Source organism: Ochlerotatus camptorhynchus, unplaced genomic scaffold (assembly GCF_037179485.1).
Source record: "Ochlerotatus camptorhynchus isolate MF236.1 unplaced genomic scaffold, CSIRO-AGI_Acam_v1.1 ptg000146l, whole genome shotgun sequence".
Taxonomy (NCBI): Eukaryota; Metazoa; Arthropoda; class Insecta; order Diptera; family Culicidae; genus Ochlerotatus; species Ochlerotatus camptorhynchus.
The window spans coordinates 1,374,482-1,398,926 of record NW_027040636.1 but is presented as its reverse complement, the minus strand read 5'-3'; the positions used below and the strand labels follow the sequence as shown (position 1 = coordinate 1,398,926).

General features: G+C 35.9%; 1 protein-coding gene across 4 annotated transcripts in view; it reads right to left on the bottom strand.

Annotated features, from left to right (window-relative positions):
* Nucleotides 1-11,809: 11,809 nt before the first annotated feature.
* Cals (calsyntenin-1) overlaps nucleotides 11,810-24,445 on the bottom strand; it is a 296,934-nt gene continuing 284,298 nt past the window's right edge. For 3 of the 4 annotated variants that reach the window (XM_065221660.1, XM_065221662.1, XM_065221661.1), the window contains one exon: nucleotides 11,810-22,518. In XM_065221660.1, the coding sequence (XP_065077732.1) occupies nucleotides 22,515-22,518 (4 nt within the window). In that variant the 3' untranslated portion in view covers nucleotides 11,810-22,514. The remainder of the gene's footprint in view (nucleotides 22,519-24,445) is intronic. The other variant, XR_010517613.1, reaches the window with a different exon arrangement.

Genomic DNA, 24,445 nt, shown 5'->3' with positions numbered 1-24,445 from the left:
AATTTTTTTTTTGTATGGAAAATACGGGTCGAACGAAAACAAGAATACGGGTGAATAGTTGTTCTATAAAGCGTTATGAGGTCTGAGGACGTTATGCGTTATAAAGATGGAGAAAGTTGATCCTCTGTTGACATTTTTGCTTCAAATACGTAATATGGGTATTCCAAGTGCACTTTGAATCAAACCAGACCCCAAGGTACTTGAAAGACAATGATTGTGTACACGAAACGAAAATCAATTATTTTATTCATACATGTATACACTTATACATTTTTGCCAAAACATCAGCCTTATACATTCCATAAGACAAACCACTAAAAGAATGCATAAAAGGTATGTGTGTGTGTGATTATATTTCATTTGACATATGATCTTCATTAACTTTTTGCAAGGCGTATGCTTATTAGTTGACTTACACATTTTATGAATAAACAGCAATAAAAAGGTATAAGGAGATTTCTATCCGTGTAATGTTTCTGCCCAAAAGATTTAGCTGCACTACAGAGCCACCCACATTAGATCCAGATTTTTTTTTTTTTTTTTTTTTTTTCTTTTTTTTTACTCGAAAGCGGTACCCAGCCCAAATGCATCTTAGTCTTTTGGGTCGAAACATTACACAATCATTGTCTTTAAAGAATGACGTTATTTTAACAACATTTATTGGTATTTAATTCAATATTAAACGATAGCCGACGATACGATAGTGCGATAGCCGTTCCAGTTGTCAACTGTCAATAGCTTCCGCTTCCCTTGTGCCGAATTTCCTGGATTCAACTGAGCTTCCAGCAGCTTTTTGATTTTGAATTGATTTTCAGTGGTCTATAAAAATTGGTAAAAACTATATTTTTCATTATTTGATGATTGAAACAGCTTCTTTTTCCGTTTAGCTCTTCTTCATTGTCAGAAGAAATTTTTACAGAATAATATATTTATCGTCAACTCTTCGAAAAAGTCTTCTATTGATCATTTTTACCACCTATAGTAAGCTAATTTTACCCAATGCTGGTATTTGTGCAAAGCATCTAGTACATGTTCAATTACCCTATTATTTGTAGTAACGTTTGTATCCACGCACAGGTGTCGTTAGTGGTATACGCAAGTGTTTTGTCTTGTAAGAAAATACTGTTTTGTATAGTAAGGAATGATGAACGACAATAAATAAATGATATAGTTGCTGGGAGAACCATCCATCGTCCACATTGCGAAAATTGGGCGACTACGGTGGGCTGGGCACGTCGTAAGAATGCCGCACGACGACCCAGTGAAAATGGTTCTAGAGAGCGACCCAACAGGAACAAGAAGAAGAGGCGCACAGCGGGCAAGGTGGATCGACCAAGTAGAAGGTGACCTGCGGACCCTTCGCAGACTACGAGGCTGGCGAACAGTGGCCATGGATCGAGTAGAGTGAAGACGACTTCTTCGGACAGCAGAGGACAACAAGGCCTTAGCCTGATTGGTATTGGTATATAGTTTGTATGCTTCCGCCATGGCAGGACGGCCAGACAATCGTTCTTTGATTGTAAAATAACACAACGTAGGCAAAGGTCCTGCCCGTGCGCGATCAGCTGGCTTTATTTGGCTGGATCTTCTCCTAATCTTTTTTACCTACCAGTAAGTTAATTTTACTCAACGCTGGCCTTTTTGGGACTGCTTCAATTTTCCTATTAGACAATTTCGTCAATTTACCTAAAATTAGGTATATCTACTTTAACTCAAATTTCCCTTATTAAACGATAGTCCAAGGTTGAGTCAAAATAAGCCAAATTTGGGTAGTTTTCATTTCCGTGTAGTGAGCAGATTCACCATTGATTGTGCCCGTTGTGAAATACGAAGAACTCTTCAAGCCACAGGATCAAATGGCTTGCCACACCAAATCCTTTTTTTTTTCAAATGTTTCGGTTCGGATGTATCGCACATCATCAGGCACATTTGGCCTCTGCTCAGCGTTGAAAAATTGCGGCCCGGGTAGAGTACTGGTATCCAATTTGACGTACGTCTCGTCGTCCATTAAAATGCACCGTTTCGGCTTTTGAAGGAGAACGTCATACAAGTTCCATGACCGTATTTTCGAAGAAGCTTTCTATGAATCCGTCCTTTTGGGTGCTTTTTGCTTCTTGTAGGTTCTGATATTGTTACGTTTTTTTTATATTCTGCACAGTTCCGACGCTAATTTCCATTTTTTTTGGAAATTTCACGAACGGAACACGGTTTATGCAATTTCAAAAGACGTACTGCTGCCATCTCCTTTTTCTGGTCTGATGCCCTCTTTTTGCGCCCAGATTTCGGTAAATCTTCAAGAGAACACGTTTATCTAAACTTCTTAACAATCTCGAACACTGTAGATTTAGTGCGCTTCACGTTTTTTACCAATTCTCGAAACGACAACTTTTCGGAAAACCATTTGTGCAGAATTAATCTGCGAGTTGATAAGCTGATCCGACCCATCGTTCGAAATATCTCACTTTTTTTTATTTTTCAGGTGTGTTGCCAAAATGAACAATGTTTTTACACACTGAGCGAAAATTCACAATTTTTCGTTACGTTTTAACCCTAAACCATTGATAAACAGGTGTCCACTTTCTTTAATGAACAGTCCTTAGCATGTTGTTGGCACTGTTTATAGTTGTATTATAATGATCATTGATCAATGAATGTATGTTTAGAGTCTACGATAACACCTAATTCCCTATCTTTATCACACTTTTCAACATTCTGATGTCCTGAGGCAATTGTTATATCGGGTATGTCCCGTTTAGTAAAGGCAATTAAGTTACATTTATTTACATTTAGAAGTAGCAGGCTTTTGTTACACCAAGTGAGGAATATCTCTATCTTCCAGTTTTAAATGGGTTGATGTCTTCGGCATTTTTAATTTCTAAAAAAAACTTCATATCATCAGCGTATATTTAAACTTTAAGTTTTTTTTTAAGAATGAAGGATACATCGTTTACAAATAGAATGAGTATAAGGGGTCCTTAACGAGAGTCTTGTGGGACTCCCGATGTGGCATGAATAGGGGTTGTTTTTTTTTTTCCTTTGGATCTTGCTGTTTGTTCACGATTGTTCAGATATGATTTAATTTGAGGAATTTGAACTGGATTCTCATCTTTTGCAATTTAAAAAGAAACATGTCCATTGCTTCTAGAGAATAATTAATGAATTCGAGTAAATGTGTGGTCGCCGAACGACCTTTAAAAAAGCCGTGTTGCATAGTGTCTTGTAATTCTGTTTTTTATTGGATACATAATTTATAATTAACAATCGCCTCAAAAACTTTTGAGCTGCAAGAAATAATGGCCATACGATGATTGCATATGTCAGATTTTTTACCAGACTTAAAAAACAAGCACTAGAAATGAACTTTTCCATATTTTTGGGAAGTCTTCGGATTCCAGTAACATATTAAAAAAGTCAAAATAGGTTAACCAACTTGAATTATACCCCTACATATTTTGGACCCTTTTCATATATTTTCCTCGCTTAATGTCTAGTTTCTTCAAATTCATCTGGGTTGATGTTGTAATTACATTCTTTCAATTACTTGCTATGTCTCAAGATCATTAGTTCACCTCAAATTGCTTACAATTGCTCAATTTAAGCAGTTTTAGAAAATGTTATCGACAAAGTTTCATGTTTCGACGTTTGTCAAGAGGAATCGGCGTTAGTGTACTTGTTTTAAATTTGGTCTAAAATATACAATTCAATGATTTGTTTTTATCAAATCAGTTTATCTGACTTTGGAAGATGTATTTCACGTGTTTATAAAGATTTCACCTTAAGATTTTACTTAAAAAGTATTAAATAAAAAGTGTCCAAAAAAGATCGCAAAAAAAAATGTTACCAACTTATTTTGGACACTTATCAAATGAGAATCATCAAAAGCGCGACAAAAAAAAATTCTCAGATTTCTGATTAAATTGGTAAGTAAATCAATCAAAATTATATGAATTCATTGTTTTTAAATATGTTTCTTGTTTATCAGGCGATTCAAATGGGAAAAAACGGCAAAACACGTAGGGTGGTCCACTCCGAGTTTTCCTAGTTTTCCTAGTTCCTAGTTTTCCACAAAAGTTTTCCTATCTCCCAAACGCATTTAACTAAGGGGCTGTTCATAACCTACGTAGACGCTTTAGGGGGTGGGAGCGCTTGGCAGATGTCTACGGTCCATAATTTTTTTTAAATTTTGTGTTTGTGACTGTCTTCTACGGAAGGAGGGGGGGGTCGAAATCTCTCAAAAACCGTCTACGTAGTTTATGAACAACCCATACAAAAAATAATATGGATGGAATAAGTCAGGTCTCCGTATTAAGATATACTTCTGAATGTTTTTTTTTATGGTATGATCAGTTGTTTCTTTATGTTATATTATATTTCCTCCGTTACTCGCGCCAACTTTTGTAACACGAGTACTCACGCGTTGTACTTTGTACAACAGTGTGAGTTTTCCATTTCCATTTTGCAGCCGAGCTACCAATCGATCTGAAATCAACGAGTATTCCTCAAAAAACTTGCAAAGTTGTTCAGGAAGTCAAGGCCTTTTTGCTGGTGGACTTAAGTTCAGAGTTTTCTCACTTTGCAACGCTAGTATACATGAGGAATTCTCGCATATAAAATATCTCTAGATCCTGACCAGACAGAAAGTTACTGTCTTCGGCAAAGTTGTTCAGGATGTTAGGATCTTTTCGTTGGTGTACAGTAATTCAGAATTTTCCCTTTACGTGGCACTAGTATGCCGGTCATTCAGAGATATTTTATATGCAAGGATTTCACGTGTCTTTCAACGTCACCTAGTGAGAAAATTATGTAATTTCTTCAACGATAGGGTTTGATCGCCTGGACAACTTTGCCGATTACAGTACATTTTTAGCAGGTCTTGAGATATATCATATGCGAGAATTGCACGTATATACTAGTACCATGAAGTGAAATATTCTGAACTACCGTCCACTAGCCAAAAGGTCTTGAACAACTTTGCCCAAGACAGTAACATTCTATCTTGTCATGCTCTCTAGATATTTTATATGAGAGAATTTAACGTGTATACTAGAACTACATAGTGAGAAAATTCTGAACTAATCTACACCAAGCAACTTTTTCAAAGACAGTAACTTTCTATTTGGTCAGGATCTCGAGATATATCATAAGCGATAAGTGTATATGTATACAAACGCCACGTGGTGAGAAAATTCCGAACTATTGTCTACCAGTCGAAAAGTTTTGACCCCCTGAACAAGTTTGCTCAATACAGTAACTTTCTAGCTGGTCAAGAACTCGAGCTATTGTATGTGCGAAAATTACACGTATATTCTAGTGCCTCGTAGTGTGAAATTTCTGAACTACTCAACCAACGAAAAGAGCTTGACTTCCTGAACAACTTTGCTGAAGGCATTTACTTTCTATCTGGTCAGGATCTAGAGATATTTTATACACGAGAATTTCACATGTATACTAGCACAACGAAGTGCGATAATTCTGAACTATTGTACACTAAGAAATAGGCTTTGACCTCCTGAACAACTTTGCCCAAGACAGTAACTTTATATCTGGTCAGGATCTCGAGATATTCCATGTTGTAACCAATTAAGTCAATCCCACGTAGTATGGACACCGTTTACGCGGTTTCCATTTACATTTTCTCTATTATCCGCATTTTGGGGGTTAATTGTAATCAAAGTTTAGCTTTTTTAGATCGATTGGCAGCAACAAAATGGCAATGGAAAACTCATATGTGTTGTACAAAGTACAACAGCGCGAGTAACGGGGGGTTAACTTTTATGCATACCGTAAAACGGGATGTAATTGATCAGTGGGGCAAAATTGATCGCTGAAATTTCTCGTGATATTTTTTCATGTGTAACATGTTTTTCGTTACTAAGCGTATGAATGTATATTTGTATGCATTGTAAAAATATTATGCATAAGTACAATATTGGGTATACTCAGCGATCAAATTTACCCCGCTGATCAATTTCACCCCGTTTTACGGCACCTTCTTTGAAAATTTTCCCACCTAGACGGACCTAACAAATGCGAGATAGGAAGAAGTGACCGTCGTAATTAATTTTAGGCTCATAGGTTGAAAGAACTTTAGCATGTCCAGAATATATTCGTTCCCATTCAGTGTGTCCAAAATATATTATGGACACTGTCCAAAATCAAGTGGAAGGGTCCAAAATATGTGAATATCATGATGTAAAAAGAATTATTTTTCGAGTATATATCAAAAAATAAAACATCTAGTGACATTTTACATCCAAGATGAGTAGCTTTCGAACACAACCGCATGTAAATTGCATAATAATAATAAACAAATAATATTATTTTGACATAAACGTGATCTCACTTCCTCTAGGGGTCCAAAATCAGTTGGTTACCCTAATGGAGCAAAGCTCAGTTGCTAAAGTTTTTATAAACACCGGAGGAACTCCAATGAACATTTCATGAACTTTGACTTAACTGTCCAAGTAACCAACAAGCCCGCATATCGCCATTTTTGCAATACAAGGCTGATATACGACTGATATAAAGTTGGGAAACCCTATATTTACCTTATATCGCAAAAAGGGCAATTATCGGGTAGTTAGCGGGCTTGGTGGTTACTTGGGTGACGCTTATGTCACCAGAAAATTCAGGATTGAACCCAACAATTTCACGACTGCGATCTGCTTCCGAATATGTTGTATACATTTTTTGAGAGAAATTTGCAAACAAATTGCATATATCTTCCGAGCATATATTACCTACACTATCGCCTACACTACACTACACTACACTACGCTATAAAATACATACTGGATGGGAAGCTGTCAGATTTTAATTTGGTCTTCACATAATTTATTTATTTTATTTATTTATTAATTTATTCGTCGTCAATCAAATGTAGACCAGTTTAATTTACAAAAGCACTTAACATCTATTTTAATTTTCAATCTCTGACTAACCTCGAAAAGAAACGTTTTTTAAGAGCATTTTTGTTCATTGTCAAATCAATTGTTTCATAATGTTTATTATAACAAGACAGCATTCTATTTAAAGACGCGTACCTGGCGTAGTTTGTTCTTTGGTTGTGAATATAAATAAAACATATTTCTGTCTCTTAAGGAACGAGTGGGAGCATAAAAATTTAGATTTGTGCTACAACATCGTTTATAAAAGCTATCATTGCAAACTGCCTTCGCTTTTCAAGGGCATCCAAATTGATCAACATACATCGAGACTCATAAGGTGGTAAGGGTAAACTCGTCCAGCCTAACTTTCTTAGAGCAAATAATAGAAACTGTTTTTAAACTGATACAATGCGGTTTATATGAGTATCTTGATATGGAGCCCAGACTATACTACAGTACTCAAGGAGGGGCCTAACATATGCAACATATAATGTTTTGATTGTGTATGGATCATTGAAATGAAAGGTAAACCTTTTAATAAACCCTAGCATGTTGCTTGCCTTGTAGATAATGTTATTATAATGTTCAACAAAGCTTAATTTTGAATCTAGTAAAACACCTAAATCTCTAACTTGATTGCACCTTTCAACTCTGTTTTGTCCTATTGTTACATGTTCTTGTCTAATAATTTTCTTTCTTGTAAATTAAATGGAATTACATTTCTTCACATTAAGCTTTAATAAACTTTTTGAGTACCAAGTGTGTCAATTTCTTGTTGAAATACTACAAGATCAGACGTTTGACGAATTTCCAGGAAAAGTTTCATGTCGTCTGCATATATTGATACATTCAGAATATTCAATATGTGCTCTACATCATTAACGAATAGAATAAACAGTAATGGTCCAAGATGGGAACCTTGTGGCACACCAGATGTTACATTGACTACTGACGACAAATCTTCTTCAAATCTAACTCTTTGTGTCCTACCGGTCAAGTATGACTGAATCAACTTTAATAAATGTGGACTAAAACTTAACTTAGATAATTTGAATAACAAAAGAGGGATATCAACTCTATCAAACGCTTTACTGAAGTCAGTATATTGTGCCTCAACATAATGTCCCTTATCCATTGCGTTAATAGAAAATGTTACAAAATTCAACAGATTAGTAGTCGTTGAACGTCCTTTAACAAAACCATGCTGTTTGCCTATAATTAAATGTTTAACTTGTGCAAAAACACTTTGATTTATTATAGATTCAAAGAGTTTAGGAATGCAGGATAATATAGCAACTCCACGGTAATTTTTTGCGTCTGATTCTTTTGAAAATTGGAATCAAATATGATTCCTTCAAATTGAAACCCGGAACAGAAAACCGGATTCGAGAGAAGGGTTGAACAGCCAGAACAATGGCTTTACTATCCCCTGCGATACTGATTTCAAGAATACTGGTGGCAATCCATCTGGGCCTGCACCCTTTGATGCATCCAATGTATTTAGAGAATGTAAAATTTCGTTGAGGGTAACATTATTAACTACAATAGGTATCTCTCATTGGCTCAGGAAGGTATGAGAAATACTGGTAATCCCGGTCTTGGTCATCATGACTTGTGTAAATATCCTGAAAAAACTCAGCAAATAAGTTACTGATCTCGCTAGTCGTTTTTCCTGTTTTGTTGTCCAAGTAAATTTTCGAAGGATAATTATTTGACTTCTTTTTGTCTCTTACAAAGTTAAAAAATAATTTTGGGTCTGATTTAATGTTGTCTTCAACCTGAGTGTTATACCGTTCGTATGCGTTTTTTATTTCACAGTTCAAATGATCGCATATGTTCAAATAAATTGAGAGGTTACTATTATTTTGTTCTTTTTTATAGACTTTATGAGCCTTTTGTTTTCTATTTTTAAGATTATTTATTTGCCTATTGTACCATGCTGGAGTTTTAGATTTCTTTGATTTTTTCCTTAGCTTTTTCGGTACTGTCGTCTCTAATATAGCGTATACAATTTTATAGAACATATCTACAGCCTGCTCTGGGCTCGAATTTCTAATGAAACTTTGCCAGTCAATAGAATTTAAAATGTTTTTGATAAGCTCATAGTTTGCATGTCTAAAGTCAAAATAGGTTTCCTACAAATTGCCATCCAACATTGTGGATATCGTGTATAAATACGGAGAATTCGATTGCAGTATGAAATATTTCATTTTTCCATAGAGGTGCAGGAGCCTCAATCACGCAGAAATCATCGGTCATATTCCTAAATAATAAATCTAAATAACAATTGTTATGATTTCTGACATGATTGACTTGATAAAGTCCAATTAAAAAAAATTTTGGGCAAGATTTAATTTCAAATTCATTTTTTAAATTACACTCCTCAAATGCGATATTTATAGCCAAATTAAGTTGATCGCAAATTTTCAAATAGTTTTCCATATTTTCGTGACTATTTTGTTTCTTGAAAACTTTATGTGCTTTTTGCTTACGATTTTCAAGTTTTTTTTTATTAACCTGTTAAACCAAACTGGATGTTTAGAAAGAACTTGACGTCTTTGTCTTTTACCGTTACTTCTTAGCGTATTATTTTAAATAATGTATTGTAGAATAAATCAGTTGCACTCTTGACATTTCCTTTATTCCTCAACACTGTTTATAATGTTTAGATTATTCCTGATTTTATCATCATTCGCTGATTGATAATCAAATATTTCTTCAAATTCATAGTCAACGGGCATTTCATAATCATGTATGAACAGAGAATATTCGATTGCTGTTTAACGTCGATCTCTTTTCCGCAATCGAGTGCAAATCACCGACATTAGTTAATGGCAATCAAATGCCAGTGAGGCGGCTTCCCCACCTGGTAGATATCGTACCCATCAACACATGGACTGGGACCAACAACTTCACTTACCTTCAACTCATGACTAGAGATTTTTTCACCTAAGAAAAATCCCAACAACCTCGGCTGAGATTCAATCCAGACACACTGGTGCCAGAAAGCAGTCAAGCTCACCATTACACCACCGGTGCCGTCATCACCAAAGACCTATTTAAATCTAACCCTCTTAATTACTCATCCCCTAGGTAATCATGTAAAGATAAGATATAAAAATGAAAATAAAACGTACAGAACCGAAATCCACCTAACTAATAACCCATTATGCAAAGTTGGGAGGAAATGCTATACTAATATCAACATGAAGCTGTACTGCGATAATTTATTACCTAGAAAAAGTTCTGAAGAGGATAGATTGATAGTTCCGCTAGAATACGACTGTAAAACTTGAACAGAATCTGAAATTTTGACGAAGCATTAAAGCAACAATACTAATCAAATGCGCACTCCTTTACCTAACTCATACTTTGATGGATGAGGGGATTTGAGGTATGTGTGTGTGTGTGTACAATCTAACCCCCACTGTCCGGCAGTGTTATTATGGAAGAAAACTGCTTTTTATTACCCTTAAATTAAAGCAGGTTTAGTCCGGGAGTTAGAAGGTGTTAGCTCTATTGCAGCTCCAGTGACCCATTTCAGAATGCCTGGTAATTCACGACCACTCCGAGGTCACTTTTACTTACAATAAGCCCCGCATGTTCACTCTACCTTTATCAAATGGATAATGGTATCATAAACACACTTCCAGATTCAAAAATATTATTTCCAAATCTGGCACGTAGGGGAAAAGTTGGCTTCGGCAATACCTTGACCTATTACCGTCAGGGGGGTAAACAACGTCCTTGAGAGCTCAATTTTGGCATGTGGATACATTGTGTTTCAGGGCAACTATTGGCCAAATTTGAGTGCTCTAGGACTTTGTTTACCCCCTGACGATAATAGGTTAAGGTATTGCCGAAGCTAACATTTCCCCTATATAGTTTTGAAATTTGCTCAACTGTATTAAATCGATTTGAATGGACATTTCTTACCAATTTTGTTTCGAATACCTCTTGATTCATCTGCTGGCAGCACTTACTGGCCCTTACCGGCGACCAACCCTTACTCAAATGCTTCAACTTCCCGGATGGCGGCCCGCTTGATTCACATGGATGAGGGGATTTGAGGTATGTCCTCAAATCTACAGGCAAAAGAGTGCACGTTCCATCAAAATATGAGTAAGGCAGAGAGAGAGCGCATTTGATTAGTATTGTCGCATTAATGGCCCTTCGCTTTCCACACTGCCGTACTCTAGTTGAACTTACTATCTATTTCTATCTATAGCTAATACAATATAGCACTAAAGCTTCATGTTGATATTAGTATAGCATTTTCTCCCAACTCTGAAAATCGTAAGTTTCACGTATGAAGTAACAAAACACTTTGATTGAACCCAACATTCAAGTAAAGAAGGAATATTTAAACAACTATGTAATAAGGAAAAATCCCCAACACCGAAAATAGTTTTCATGTAGCTTCCATTGGAATTGCAAATGATTTTCATCCATAAACAAAATTAATGGAATTTATCTGAATTTCACATAACATTTATGCGATCACTTTAATTTTATATGATTTTTCATATGAATTTCATCGACCTCATAATATTCATGTGATTTTGTGGTGAGATGTGTAGCTATGTGATCACATGAAAGCTATGTGAAATTCACATGGTTTTCATCCATTAGATATGTGATAAATTGTTTGAGTGAAGGCTTGGTAGCAATCATAATGGGTTGTTAGTGTAGACCACAAAAAAAGTTATTATTTTCCAGTTAATTCCAATATGTCAGTTGGTCGTTAATGATGACTGTATATTGTGGTTGACATAAGTTTGTCATGGATACAAGATACCAAGTGGAGGAAAATAATCTATTTGTTTGCCGATTGATCAACTATTTCCCAATCTACGATACGGTAATATAGAATAAAATGTTTATACAGACCATTTTTCTTTCAATATGAAACCAATAATTGCTTTTGTTTTTTAATTAAACTTTATTCATCAAAATAAAAGTAGGTGACAGAATGTTACAAGGACCGGTTTGTTACTAAAGTTTTCTATTCTTTTCTGCTTCTGCACAAAAATTGATTCACTGTTACATATTTAGCCCTATATATGTGTGTGTGTTGTAGATACACGCTTGTAATGTTGCATGAATCAATCATATTCCTTTTGTGGAGTCGGGCAAAACAAATTTCACCAAAACGTTTTATCTATTGAAGTTGTTGATTTATTAGCTGCTCAACCATTTGCCGAAAGGGGGAAAAGTTTTGTCTCACAAGGAAAAAGAAGAAGATAGAAAAACGCAGAAACTGATTGGAATTGAACAGATGAGTATGCCTTGAGAAGCGCGTCACTGTTTAACCTCAGCGCAGTGGTGGTGACGAGACAAATAGCCCACTATGGAATCGTTAGCGTTTGAGTTGAGACCGAAATGGTAAATATAAAAAAAAAGTTTTTATAAGGTAAAAGTTTAGGAGGGAAGAGGGTGAAGAAGGTTTCTTTCGTTTACATTGTTTTCTCTGTACTGATGATGAGTGATATAAAGTAGCGTCTCTTTCTCTTTCTATTATATGTTTTTTTTTGTTTCGTGCTACATAGAAAGATTGTTTAAAGCGGTTTGTTGTTTTTAATAATGAGACAATCCTTCGGATTTTAGCAGTTCATTACGTTAGTGGTTTGTCCAGGGGTTTCCTTTAATTACTCTTTTAGTCTGCCTTTTAAGTAAGCTAAATTTTCTTTGTCTTCATTTTCTTTATATATAGGATGATCGTTTAACAGAAAAGTCATATCGCTAGAGTTGTGTACATTCATGTATACGCACTACTCATTGTGTACACAGTGTTGTTTTCTTCTTCTCAATTTCCATTGTAAGTATTCACATTTAAACACGGTTACGGGTTTTGTTTTCTTTTCACAAACTTAAGCATAATTTTTATTTTCTTTAAATTTATTACTCCCACTTGCTCTGCGCCGTTCTTTTCTTCTTACGTTTAATATATATATATATAATTTAATTTACCACTCTTGCTGTCACTGATTTTTAGTTAAGTTCATTTTTTTTATTCTCTATACGTATAGCTACATTTTTGCTGTGTCTTTCCGGTCCGGTCCAGTGCTGTTCGGGCAGGAGAATCTGAGTGTGCAAATTTTCTGCTTATCTCGCATCTTGCCTGTTTGTCACGACTATAAGTGGGTTGGGAATGTGAGTTCATATGTCTATGCGGTGTGTGGTGTAGTGGTAGGGTTGACGCGAACAGTCGGTGTCAAAAGGAAGTTTTTATTGACTAGTGGAATTTGGAAACAAGGTCGAGGAATTTAATTTCCTTGCAAACTTGGATTGCAGTTGAAGGAAGTTAAATGGTTGACCATTTGGGGTAGAGGCACAGAACTTTTGGGAAAATATGTGTTATAAGTTCACAAAAGAATTCTATCAAACATTCGAAAGTGTTCGTATATCAAACCATCAAATCCGACTTCTGATGAAGACATTTTTATATTGAGCTGCATTGCACAACATGTAAAAGGGAGGGAGGGAGACACAGATAGCACACACGAAATTAATTTAATTGTTTGTTCTTCTTGACAAGGAATTAAATCATAAAAGGCGTAGCCAAATTGATTGTTCTGCTTTAAGCATGTAGTTACTGTTTGACGTTGCTCAGTGCGCAGTGAGAAAATGTACCTTTCTGTTTTGCATTTTATTATGCCACCAACATTTTTGACAAAAACCTTGATTAATGGTATCTTTCAATATGCATCAAAGTATATACATGATATAGTCAATGAATAAATCTTAAAAACGGTGTTCCATTGAGAGAGATAGCTAAAAATGGCAATTTGTCATACATTACTTTGCGCAAACTGCTTGACTCGCCATCCACCTACTGTTTACCAACGACATTTACAAATTGTAACAGAAAGTAACAATTGCCCCCATAGTAGCATAGATGTTAATATTAAATCAATGAAGATTGAAAAATTGCAATTGTGACCCTTCTCAATAATGTATCAGTAATAGGTATGGTAGGCGGGATTTACATGGAGTAATTCTATAGCTGATACCATTGCATATATGAGATAGCACCATAACTGATACACTTACCCTATTCTAAATTTCATCAACATACACCAAATCGGAACATTTGCCAACCAACCAATTTCATTGTTTGAATCTGCCCGTATTATAAAGATGTACCACGAAAATTACTCAGACTCTCCTTTAGACCACCATAATAAACTAATGAATTTTGCGTTCTCTTCTCGATGAGTTTTGCTGTTCTTCTATCAACATTTCCTCTCTGTCAACAAGTCACTCAATTTCTTTAACTACAGGTTCTGGTTTACTCCATTCTGTTCCTTCCTGCTGTTCGGCCTAACTGTAAACGTGTGGATGTTGGGGTGCTACTCCTGATTTACCTCTTCAATATCAAATTAATATACTGTCTATAAATATATTCTAAGTCCAGAGCTTTTATTCTCCAATTTAGCATCTGCTTTTCCAATACTTGTTAGCTTGGTTTGGATTTTGTTTTATTTAATATGCTGTTTTGTTTATGCCGTACATTGCTCGTTTGCTCGAAAAACCATATGTTAGTATTGATGTACCTACTGCTGCCGGCTGTGTATTAAATATATTATTAAATTCCAATTTGTTTTAATATACAATTTCCCCTTCTGTAAGACAGTTCACTTAAGCGCTAGTTCCCTATTACTAGAAAGTGTGAAAATTAATAACACAGAAAATAAAATTTGTTTTTCTTTATGATTTTTACCAAACAATGAGCAATTGATTAATTGAAAAAAGAAAACGAAGCAACACAAAAGAAATCTGTTCATCATATGTAGGAAAAATTACAACTAATGTATAATAAAGAAAGAAATCTTGTCCGCTGCAAAGTTCTCTCTGATCGCTAAAATATTCGTTTACAATTAATGAAACAATAGCTATTACTCGTTTATCTCATCGTACCTGTATCACAAAATTATTTTGATTTTACCGTTTATTTTTTCGACTATATTCTCTTTCGCAACTGTGTAAAAGCAATTAAAACTAAAACCTAAAATCAATTTGCACAGCTTTCAAAGTGTCGGAAGGTTTCCTTCTTGAACTTGAAATTTGCCGTTCTATCTCCGTTTGTTCAAAACGTTTGAAAAGTTTCATTCTTTGCCGGCATAGGACATGGGAAGGGGTATTTGGGGAGGAGCGGGAACGCAGTAGGGACGTGCGTGTGTGCGCCTGTGTATGTGTACGTTTGCGTGAATGCATCGCTGAGATATAAACGGATGAATGTTTGCAGGACATCTCAATAATTGCAGTGTTGCTGTTTTTTTTCCACGAATCAATCAATTTGGACGGTTTCAAGTCGGTTTAGATCTGTTCTGCATACCACGTCTACTTTTTTCTTGTCTGTGTTTGTGTGCAAGGTGTTTGCGAAGATGTGCTGAGCGATACATAGGTGGCAAGAGAAGTTCCTAAATTACTGCAATTTTATTGCACATTTCGTAGGAACGGTTACGGGAACTAAAAATGCTTTTATTTTTTTTATGTCAATGGACACTCATACATTCAAAATAACTCTGGCTGGTTTGGTAGAGATGTCAATTAACAGTATCGGACAAAACCTTTGAAAGCTAACTCTGAATGTAGATAATTCTTCAGTGTGATACTTTATTACAATTATAGTCTTTTGTGCCGGTAAAAAATAGATTTGAAATATAGGGTAGGTATCCCAGCTATGGCACTATCCCATATACGAAATGGTACCAGTCATGGCACTAGTTTATTTAAACTCCATAGGCCATAACTGGTACATTTTTTGGCCATAGGCCATAACTGGTACCATAATTTTTTAATTATGGTTGTATGGTAGATTTTTGGTAAAGATGTCGCCAGTAAAAAAAAGTAAGGTGATTTATTTTGTATACAGAAAACCGAAAAGTTATGATTCTTACAAAATTAGAACCTTTTTAGAAACAAATATTTTGTATAAGTGGTAGATTTTAATTCAACGGATCAAGCCTACCAAATATTTTTTGTCAGTAGTGAGAGGATTAAAACTGACTGCTTACATTAATCCATTGAAAACTTTCATAGCAGTCAAGTATCGAAACTTGACAACTGACAACCTCGCCGATGGAAACTAACAACACCATCGCCACGCCAGGAAAGTGAAATTTTACTCTACCTACCTGACGGTGGTGTTAGTTTGCGATTTCAAAGGTACAAACGTCAAGTTGTCCATATGATCTAGATTTGGTTGTTTTCATTTCCAAACTATTAGCTACCTCATACCTGTAAAATGCATTACATTTTACAAACGAGTTTAAATTTCAAAAGTCGTGCACTGTCACTAGTTAGAAGTTTGCTAATCTTTGATACAAATAATTTGTTACTACTACTGATAATAATGTTTTAAGTGAAAACTCCGCGAAATTTTTTAATGTTTGATCAACCTAATTAAAAAAATAAGATGATATTAATTAATCATCTCTTTCAAATTTACAATCGTTGACTTCACGCTTGCTGTAGTAAAAATGAGCGTGAAAATGGCAAATTTGTTTTAGTAAGATTTTCAAGACTTGTGAGACCTATTCACTCAATTTAGGAAAGACTCTGCACAGCATGCTCAGTGTGGTTCCTGTAATACAGAGCTAACAGAAGTCTCATTGCATTGGGAAAGGCTGTGTCTATTGAGATAAGAAAAGTTACTCTGTCAGTGCTGGATTACCTCTGTTCAAAGACCGCGATGTCCATTGATGATATAATTCATAACCTAGAGGGGTTGTTATGGATACTACGCTTATCTTCAATACTCACTACTCTACGATCTGGGAGAGAAGCAGACAGCAATCATGGAATTTATTTTATAGCTTGTTCTTCTTGTCGTGAAAATTTGTGCCATTGAAATCAAATCGAAATAGGCTAGTTAAATAGCCTGTTTTGCTGTGAGCGTGTAGTGATTGTTTGAGATTGTCCAGTGAACAGTGAAAAAAATTACTTTTCTGTTCTGTATTTATTATGTCACTAAATATTATGACAAAAAACTGGATTAATGATATCTTTCAATATTGATTTGTGTATATTCAATGAATGAATTAAAAAAACGACGTCCCATTGAATAAGATAGCTGGAACCGACAATTTGTCATAAATTACTTTACGCATGGTTTCAATACCGCCTTGTGTATTTTTGTTCAACTGTACGAAACGCATCATTAAATTGCTTGGCTCCCAATGACTGTTCGTGACAGCTTAATTCTGGCTCTTTTTGACGTTCATATTTTCCGAGTCTGCTTCTCCCATTCAATCTGCGATGATCTCTGAGCTGGGTAAATCAAAAACTGTTGCACGGAAAAGTCATTTCAATCGTCATACATAATGTGGCCCTTGATTTATCCTTTCAAATCAATAGAACCGTTCAAAACCGTTTAAAAACCGTTTTATAACGTTCCAAACTTCTCAGATGAGTGTGACTTGTGTCGGCAACCTGTTTTTATTTGGCAATCTTTCCATTTGAGCCGTATGTTAAGAAGCTGTTTGCAACTGATCAGAAGCATTTTATAAGGTGTAAGAAGAAAACGTGCCTTAACTCGTAAACATTCATGTAACACTAAGAAATCGTTGAAATACATTCAGCAAATTCCTGTCAATCACATATAGATGTACCGTAGCTCACATGAATTTGACATTTATGGACAATCTGACACTTTTGGGCAAGCTGACAGTGGTAGAACTGAAAATAGCTTACTCTTTCATACTTGCATCGCAGTGCTGAATGCTAGAAAGAGTACACTGAAAGAAAACATCCGCAATACTTCGAATGATTATTGCATTGCTCAAGCCCTTTAACAATATGCTTTCGAATTTCGGATGATTGCCTCATGGGTGAATTCGTCATTAGCTGATCAGAATCCATATGACTGTCATCCAAATAAAAGATGATGTTTATTTGAGCATTGGCTGTAACACAAACAGCGCTCAGAGGACAACAATTCAAGAATAGGATGACTTGCAAATACTTTAAACTAGATTTATATCTCGACTGTTTACATTCCACATTGAACAGCCATGTACAGCCATTCCATGATGGATACAAAATCGTGTGTTGGTAGAGGGAAATCCCTCCACCACGAAATAGACACTCTTCGGATTCCATGCGCTACCAATGCTCGTACCACGTATGATAGCGATGACTATGTTTCCACCTCGTTTATCATCTCAGATCAGCAAATGACGTTTGATAATATTATTAACATCATCGTTTTAGATGATTTGTGTTATGAGGCTGAACCAATACCACAAGATGCATATTCCGGAGACGAACCAGCCCAGGGCTGAAAGTCTCCTCAATACAGATACCAGTGCGCAAAACAGTCAGGTTCATTGAGTCATTTTGATATGAATATGAACTGCCATCTGCCTCATCATTCACTGCCTCGTGAGAGTCTGAATGATTGAAAGGTAAACGAGTCACTAACAGCCGAGCACCCAGTCAGTAGCTCAGTCAACACGTTTATTTTGCCGTGATGGTACCCAATATTTGTTTTGAATGACTGAGCGTACATTTCCTATGGAAAAATGACTCAATTACATGCTGTGTGAGCGAAGGCAAGCGGTGTGCGTCGCCTGCTCGTGAGTGACTGAATGGTTTTGTTGGCTCTTTCATTGCCTCGTCCTTTACCGTTTGGTACAAACGCTCTGCACAGAGCAATGAATTGAATAGTGCAGTGCTTTCACACTCAGTCTAGGCAGTCAATAATTTTACGCTCTGTCAGATACAAAAAAAAACAAGCTGCATTTCAATTTGGGATGACAATAATTCTACAGAGAGCATTAGGTATTTCAACTGAGGTCCTTTCGCTTCTCGTATCAGTCTTCATCCTGTATTCGAGAGGAGCATCATCTCATTACAAACCAACCGTCATCCAGTTGCAGCTATCATTCGAAAAAGCGATTTCGTTGTTTCGAATTGAATGGTCTGAGGTTTCATTCGAACAGAGGATGATGTTTTGGTACAGTGTAGTATATTGCAGTCATCCTAATAATAATAATTATAATAAAATCCCACACGTATCAATATATTGACGCGAAGGGGAATTATTGACAATAATGTAGGGCCCACTTAACCTCTGTATTAATCATGTTGAAATGAGCTACGATGAAATGCTTAATTGTTGTCCCCGTGACATTCAGCGAAGTGTTTTGGTGAGTTTTAATATTGGTTGCCGACTTTTCATCAGAAAGTTATTTTCCAAATACTCTCAAAGAAATCTTCTGAATTTCGTTCAACAATTCTCTACGAATTTGTAACAACTATCACAGGAATTAATTGAAATTGCCCTCTAAAATGGTTTGAAAATTTCCATGTTGCGTTATGGTTGCGGCTTCTTAGTCCAATTAAAGTGAATTAAAACAACTTTATGGTCTCTTCACCCGACCTTTCTGTTCTTAAAGGATCTTTCTCAAGGACGAAAAAACAATAAAACGTCGGGTTAAAACATAAAGTTGTTTTAATTCACTTTAATTAGACAAAAACGTAACTCAAAATACCCTGTAGCAGTTGGAACAAAGCGAAACATTTTCATGGAGAATTATCCAAAATTTCCTTTGGTATACCATTCAGAATTATCTTGGAGCTCTGCTGAGACTTATTTTGGAGTTCTCATCAGAACTCTCCCGTAAACTCCCATGAAATACTTTTTTTTTAATTATTCTTCAAATTGTGAATTGGGTCTCTCATTGGAGTTTCCTGGAAAATATACTTAGAATTTCATGAAGAAATCTCTTAAAGCACTCACCAGAACTTCTTTCAAACTAAGAGACAGGAAAACTAAGAATTCTAATCCCTCGGCACTCGACGCGGAATGCCCTTTGAACTCTCTTAAGAATATCCTTAAATACGGCCAGGTGGAGTTTCTCAAGAACTTCCATTTAAAAATTACGCATTGTTGAGAAAAATTAACTCAGGTTCTGTCATTTTAAGTTATTTCTAAGCATTTCAATTTTAACTAAAATACTATTTTCAGAATTTTGTATTTTAATCTGTATAATGATTCCACAACGGAAATGAAAACGTACTTGCAACTATTCTGTCCGATACTGTAATGATTTTTTCACAACTTACTGGATGTAAATCAGCGTTTCTCTACCATTGAAGCTATAATACCGATAACGAACCATCATTCTTCTATGAACCACCTGAACGGCAAACAATTGAGAATATAATCTACTCCGAATATTATACATTTCACAGCTAGGTGCAGATTGGTTCGTGTGGGTGGTTGATTCTATATGTATACACGAACCGAGAGTATCTTTTTTTTCGATTACATTAAGTACTTATAAGTATGACCATGCAAAACAAAATCCCCAATCAATCACACTTTGAAATCTTGTACTATGTTGAAACATAAATTTCCACCGAGTTTGCTTTTTCACACAGGATAAAATATATGTGTCCACTGAATACTGCAGCATGAATTGTTACAACCCATTGATTAATTTAACAGTGAACCATTTTCGATTTTGGCAAACAATACATCCGATTATGATTTATGTCGTCGGGAAATTTAACGGTGCGGACATAAACATTTGTTTTGGCAGTCCGTGTTGGATTGAAAGGCCGATAATGTTGATTTCCTGTACAGGTGAACTGAAGTAGCGGTAGTCAATGTTACAGGAACTCACGTTTGATCTCACACTGTCAGACAAGAGATGATTCGCGCGGGTTATCAAAACTCGTTCAAAATGCGAATCAATTCAGAGCACAAAACCAACAAACAAACAATCACTAACATCATCATCACCATCATCATCATCACTTTGCCATAGTCATTATTGAAAGATCTCAGGTTTGAACAGAAGTACTTAGGTACCTACATATAATCACGTTTATACTTGCTGCTATGACGAGCACACTGTGGCCAACGCTTCGGATTATATTTAGTTCGATTATTATTAAATGTTATTCGCAATAATAGAACGATGATGATGATACTCGGTATCGATTCTTCTTGAATGCCCCGTAAAACCCATGGGAAGGCAAAGAGCGAACATCACTGTTACCTGTCTTGGCGCCAATGAGTGTTGACTTCGGATGAAAGTCTGGTTGAAATGATTTAAGAATGCTTTAATCTGTACGATACTCCTCAATTATAGAGTAAAGTGTCATCAACGAAAATCCGCCCCCTTTAATCTACGTGATTTTAAATCCGACTCTCGATGCACTGACAAATCCACAGATATGATATTGTATCAGTATTTTTTTTTTATTAATTAAATCAATATTTTATACATCGGCATTTATTGCCGTTATTGACCAGAACACACATTTTTTGCTGTGTAGTAGGCCATGTATCAACAATATGCAACGAAATTGATTTGTTTATGTTTTCATTTCGTAGAGTTTGACTACGTTTAAAAGTTCGTTTGACTACGATTTCTGATTGATGAGGGGGGACTGCATTATTAAGTAGTAAAACACTTGATTCAAAAACCTCAGAAAAACCCAATGAAATACTGTGATAAAGTCAATGTTTTTCAATACAAACTTTTCAAGCGTCAAGTTAACCACAATCAAATCGCTTAGTTTATTTTCCTAGATATTTACTCATATTTGGCCTTAAATATGAACGGATATAGGCTGTTAGTGCTGTTCTCACGTGACGACCACTTATTTCAATATCCTAGAGTAAATAATTTCGGACATGATTCCTACGTACGTAGGTCACTGTATCGAACTACAATTTAAATTATGCAAACCTGCTTGCATAAAATTTGAATATGTCGAAACCAGTAACAGTGTCAATTACATTTGCTGGCTGCTGTCCACCAGTAGGTCCAGCCTTGCCAGCTGTTTACGACACTAAAATACACTCATCACTTAGGCGATTTAAAAAAAATCTACTTTATCCTGATTCGAATTTTTGCACACATTACATGTCTTATTTAATTATGAAAATGTTCACAATTGTGAAGAAGTCATCCGTTTTAAATGTCCTGTCTTGTCAGTATAATCAATCGTAGTTGCAACAGACTGGCTTTCCAATGTATGTAATTTCAGTCACTGCATGCCAGCAATGTCTACTCCTTTCCACCCGTTGTGCCCCTTTTAGTCGACTTATGAAAAAATATACATACAACTGCACGTTACCATGATAGATTTCTGAGTGAATGTCCTTCCTCATGTCTTTTGTTACTTATGTGCAGGACAAACATAACAAAAAAAAAAGAATCATATTGAAATGAACAATGCTTTTCCGTCTTTTTCCCGCACATGTTTGCTTCCCTCATTGCTGATGGGTCTGCCGGTTCAGTTATCATCATCACTATTGTTTGCTCGTTAATAATGCATAGATTGGCTGCAGCTGCTTTCCTCTGTTGCTCCTGTCTCCCCACCAAACATGGATGGGATTGGTTATCCTGTTTTTCCAGTTACTACTACTTCGCTCACTTTTGCTACTGATGCTGTTTTCTGCGGCCGCCGTTGTTGTTGTTGTTGTTTTTTTTGTTATTATCCTACGTGTTCGTGTTTGCGTGTGTTTGCTGTAGTTTTGGAGTGTGAGTGTTGTACAAGTTGGAAAGTGGATGGCAATTTTGCTTGTTTCAATTTGTTTGTTTTATTAATTTTAAAATATGCAATAAATTTTCCATAATTTAAAATTTCTGATATATTCATTTAGCTGGAACGAGACAAGCAAAGAGAAGAATTAAAAAAATGTGAGTTATGAGATATGCCAGTGCAAGTGAGTGTAAATAATTTCATTAGTTTCAATTTTGTGCAATTAGGCAGGCATAAAACGGCTCTGATTTAATGATGCTTTATGGAATACATCAATATATGCAGTTTGGTTAGCATGGTAATTAGATTTGTTGGTATATGAATAAACAATGTTGCTTGATTTACCTTTAAAATGACGCACAATAAGTTGCATGAATATCAGACTCATCGAGATAGATGGATAAGGCGCGCTTTTTGGGATGTTATCATTTAAATGACATGCAAATTAATAAATCGATGTCTGCGTAAATACATTTCTAAGCATGTAGATTCTACTGATGCAAAATTTGAAATTTTCGCTTCACAGTGCTTTGACAATTTCAAAGCAGGTTCTGATTAACCTCTTAAAATGTGAATCGTTTGATTAAAAATTGATTGTGTAGAAACCATTTGATGTTGTATTGACATTACTAGCATAGCATAGCATAGCATAAACCAGGTTGCACAATGTCGTAGGTGGTACGAGCTCCAAACTGTTGCTGAGAAGGAGACCCACCGTCATCCGTTACTGTTAGATAGTAATTTGTAATCAATTACTACCTCTTAGAAAAGGATGTGTCTCCCACCAACAGGCCAGAGCTGTCCTGGCCACATCCTTGCATCTGGTAGGGAAAGGGGAGGAATGTTAGTCCGACACTTACTTAAGAGAGATGCAGAGAACTCTACGACCCGGGAAGGGTGGATTTTTGTTAATAGGGAGGGTAAGCCATAGGATACGCCCAGGCGGCGTTGCTGGCAATCGTTATATAAAGAATTTAATAAATAGAAGTAGTTTATCTGTCCGTTGATGCTGCCCATTACCTAAACATATTATTCAAAAGAGTCTTCAGATTTTGGAATTAAGAAACGTTATCAGCTCGATCCTGTTGCTCCTTTGCGCCTGAAAATGTTTGTTGATCCTAAACATATGCACAATTCATTCTGTGTTAAAGGTTATTAATAGTAGATTAGAATGAAGATTCGCCCTTGGCCTAACTCCCACTGCCTTGGCAGTGGTATTATGGATAAAATCTGCCTGCAATCATTTCTTATGAATGCAAAGAAGCTTGAACCCGGGAGTTAGAAGGTGACAGCTCTACCGCAGCTATATACAATAGCACATTTCAAGAACTCAAGCATTCCGAAGCTATTTTCATACATGATAAGCCCCGCTCCAATACATTATCGATGCAAATATACACCATTGATAATGTACTGAAACTTTCAATCAAGCAGTAATACTTGATTGACACGTAGGGGAATTTACGTATTCTCGTCAATCTAAGCAGCGTCTGCACTTCTACTAGCATTTTCTCAGCGTCACGCACATATATGATGTGTCTGTTTGTTTACATTCATCTGCTGCTTGCTTCTCTATCCATTCCAATCGACAGAATTTTTCAAAACGTTTTGAAAGCGTTTTTACAACGCTCCAAACTTCTCAGGTGAGTGTGACTATTGTCGGCAGTCTCTTTTTCTTCGGCAACCTTCCCATTAGAACTGCGTGTTAACCAGCTGTTCTATTATCGGCAACTCGAAATCAACCTCATTTTGTAGTGCGTATGCTTTATTTGAAGAAAAATGTAGCATTACTGGATTGCTCGATCGTTCAAATATAATCAGATTGAAGCTGAAAGGCTAAACCATCGTTTGGACACATTCAGGGAAGTGCGTTGATGGGAAAACATAGTGAAATTAACGTTTAAATTTTGGTTGCCGAAAACAGTCAATGGGTGCCGAAGCCAACATTTACCCTATTTAGTAAGTTTTGAAATAATCGTCTTGAATTAGATGGATATTTCCTATCGAGGACAGAGGAACGAAAAGGTAAATAAACTTAGCTGAGCGTA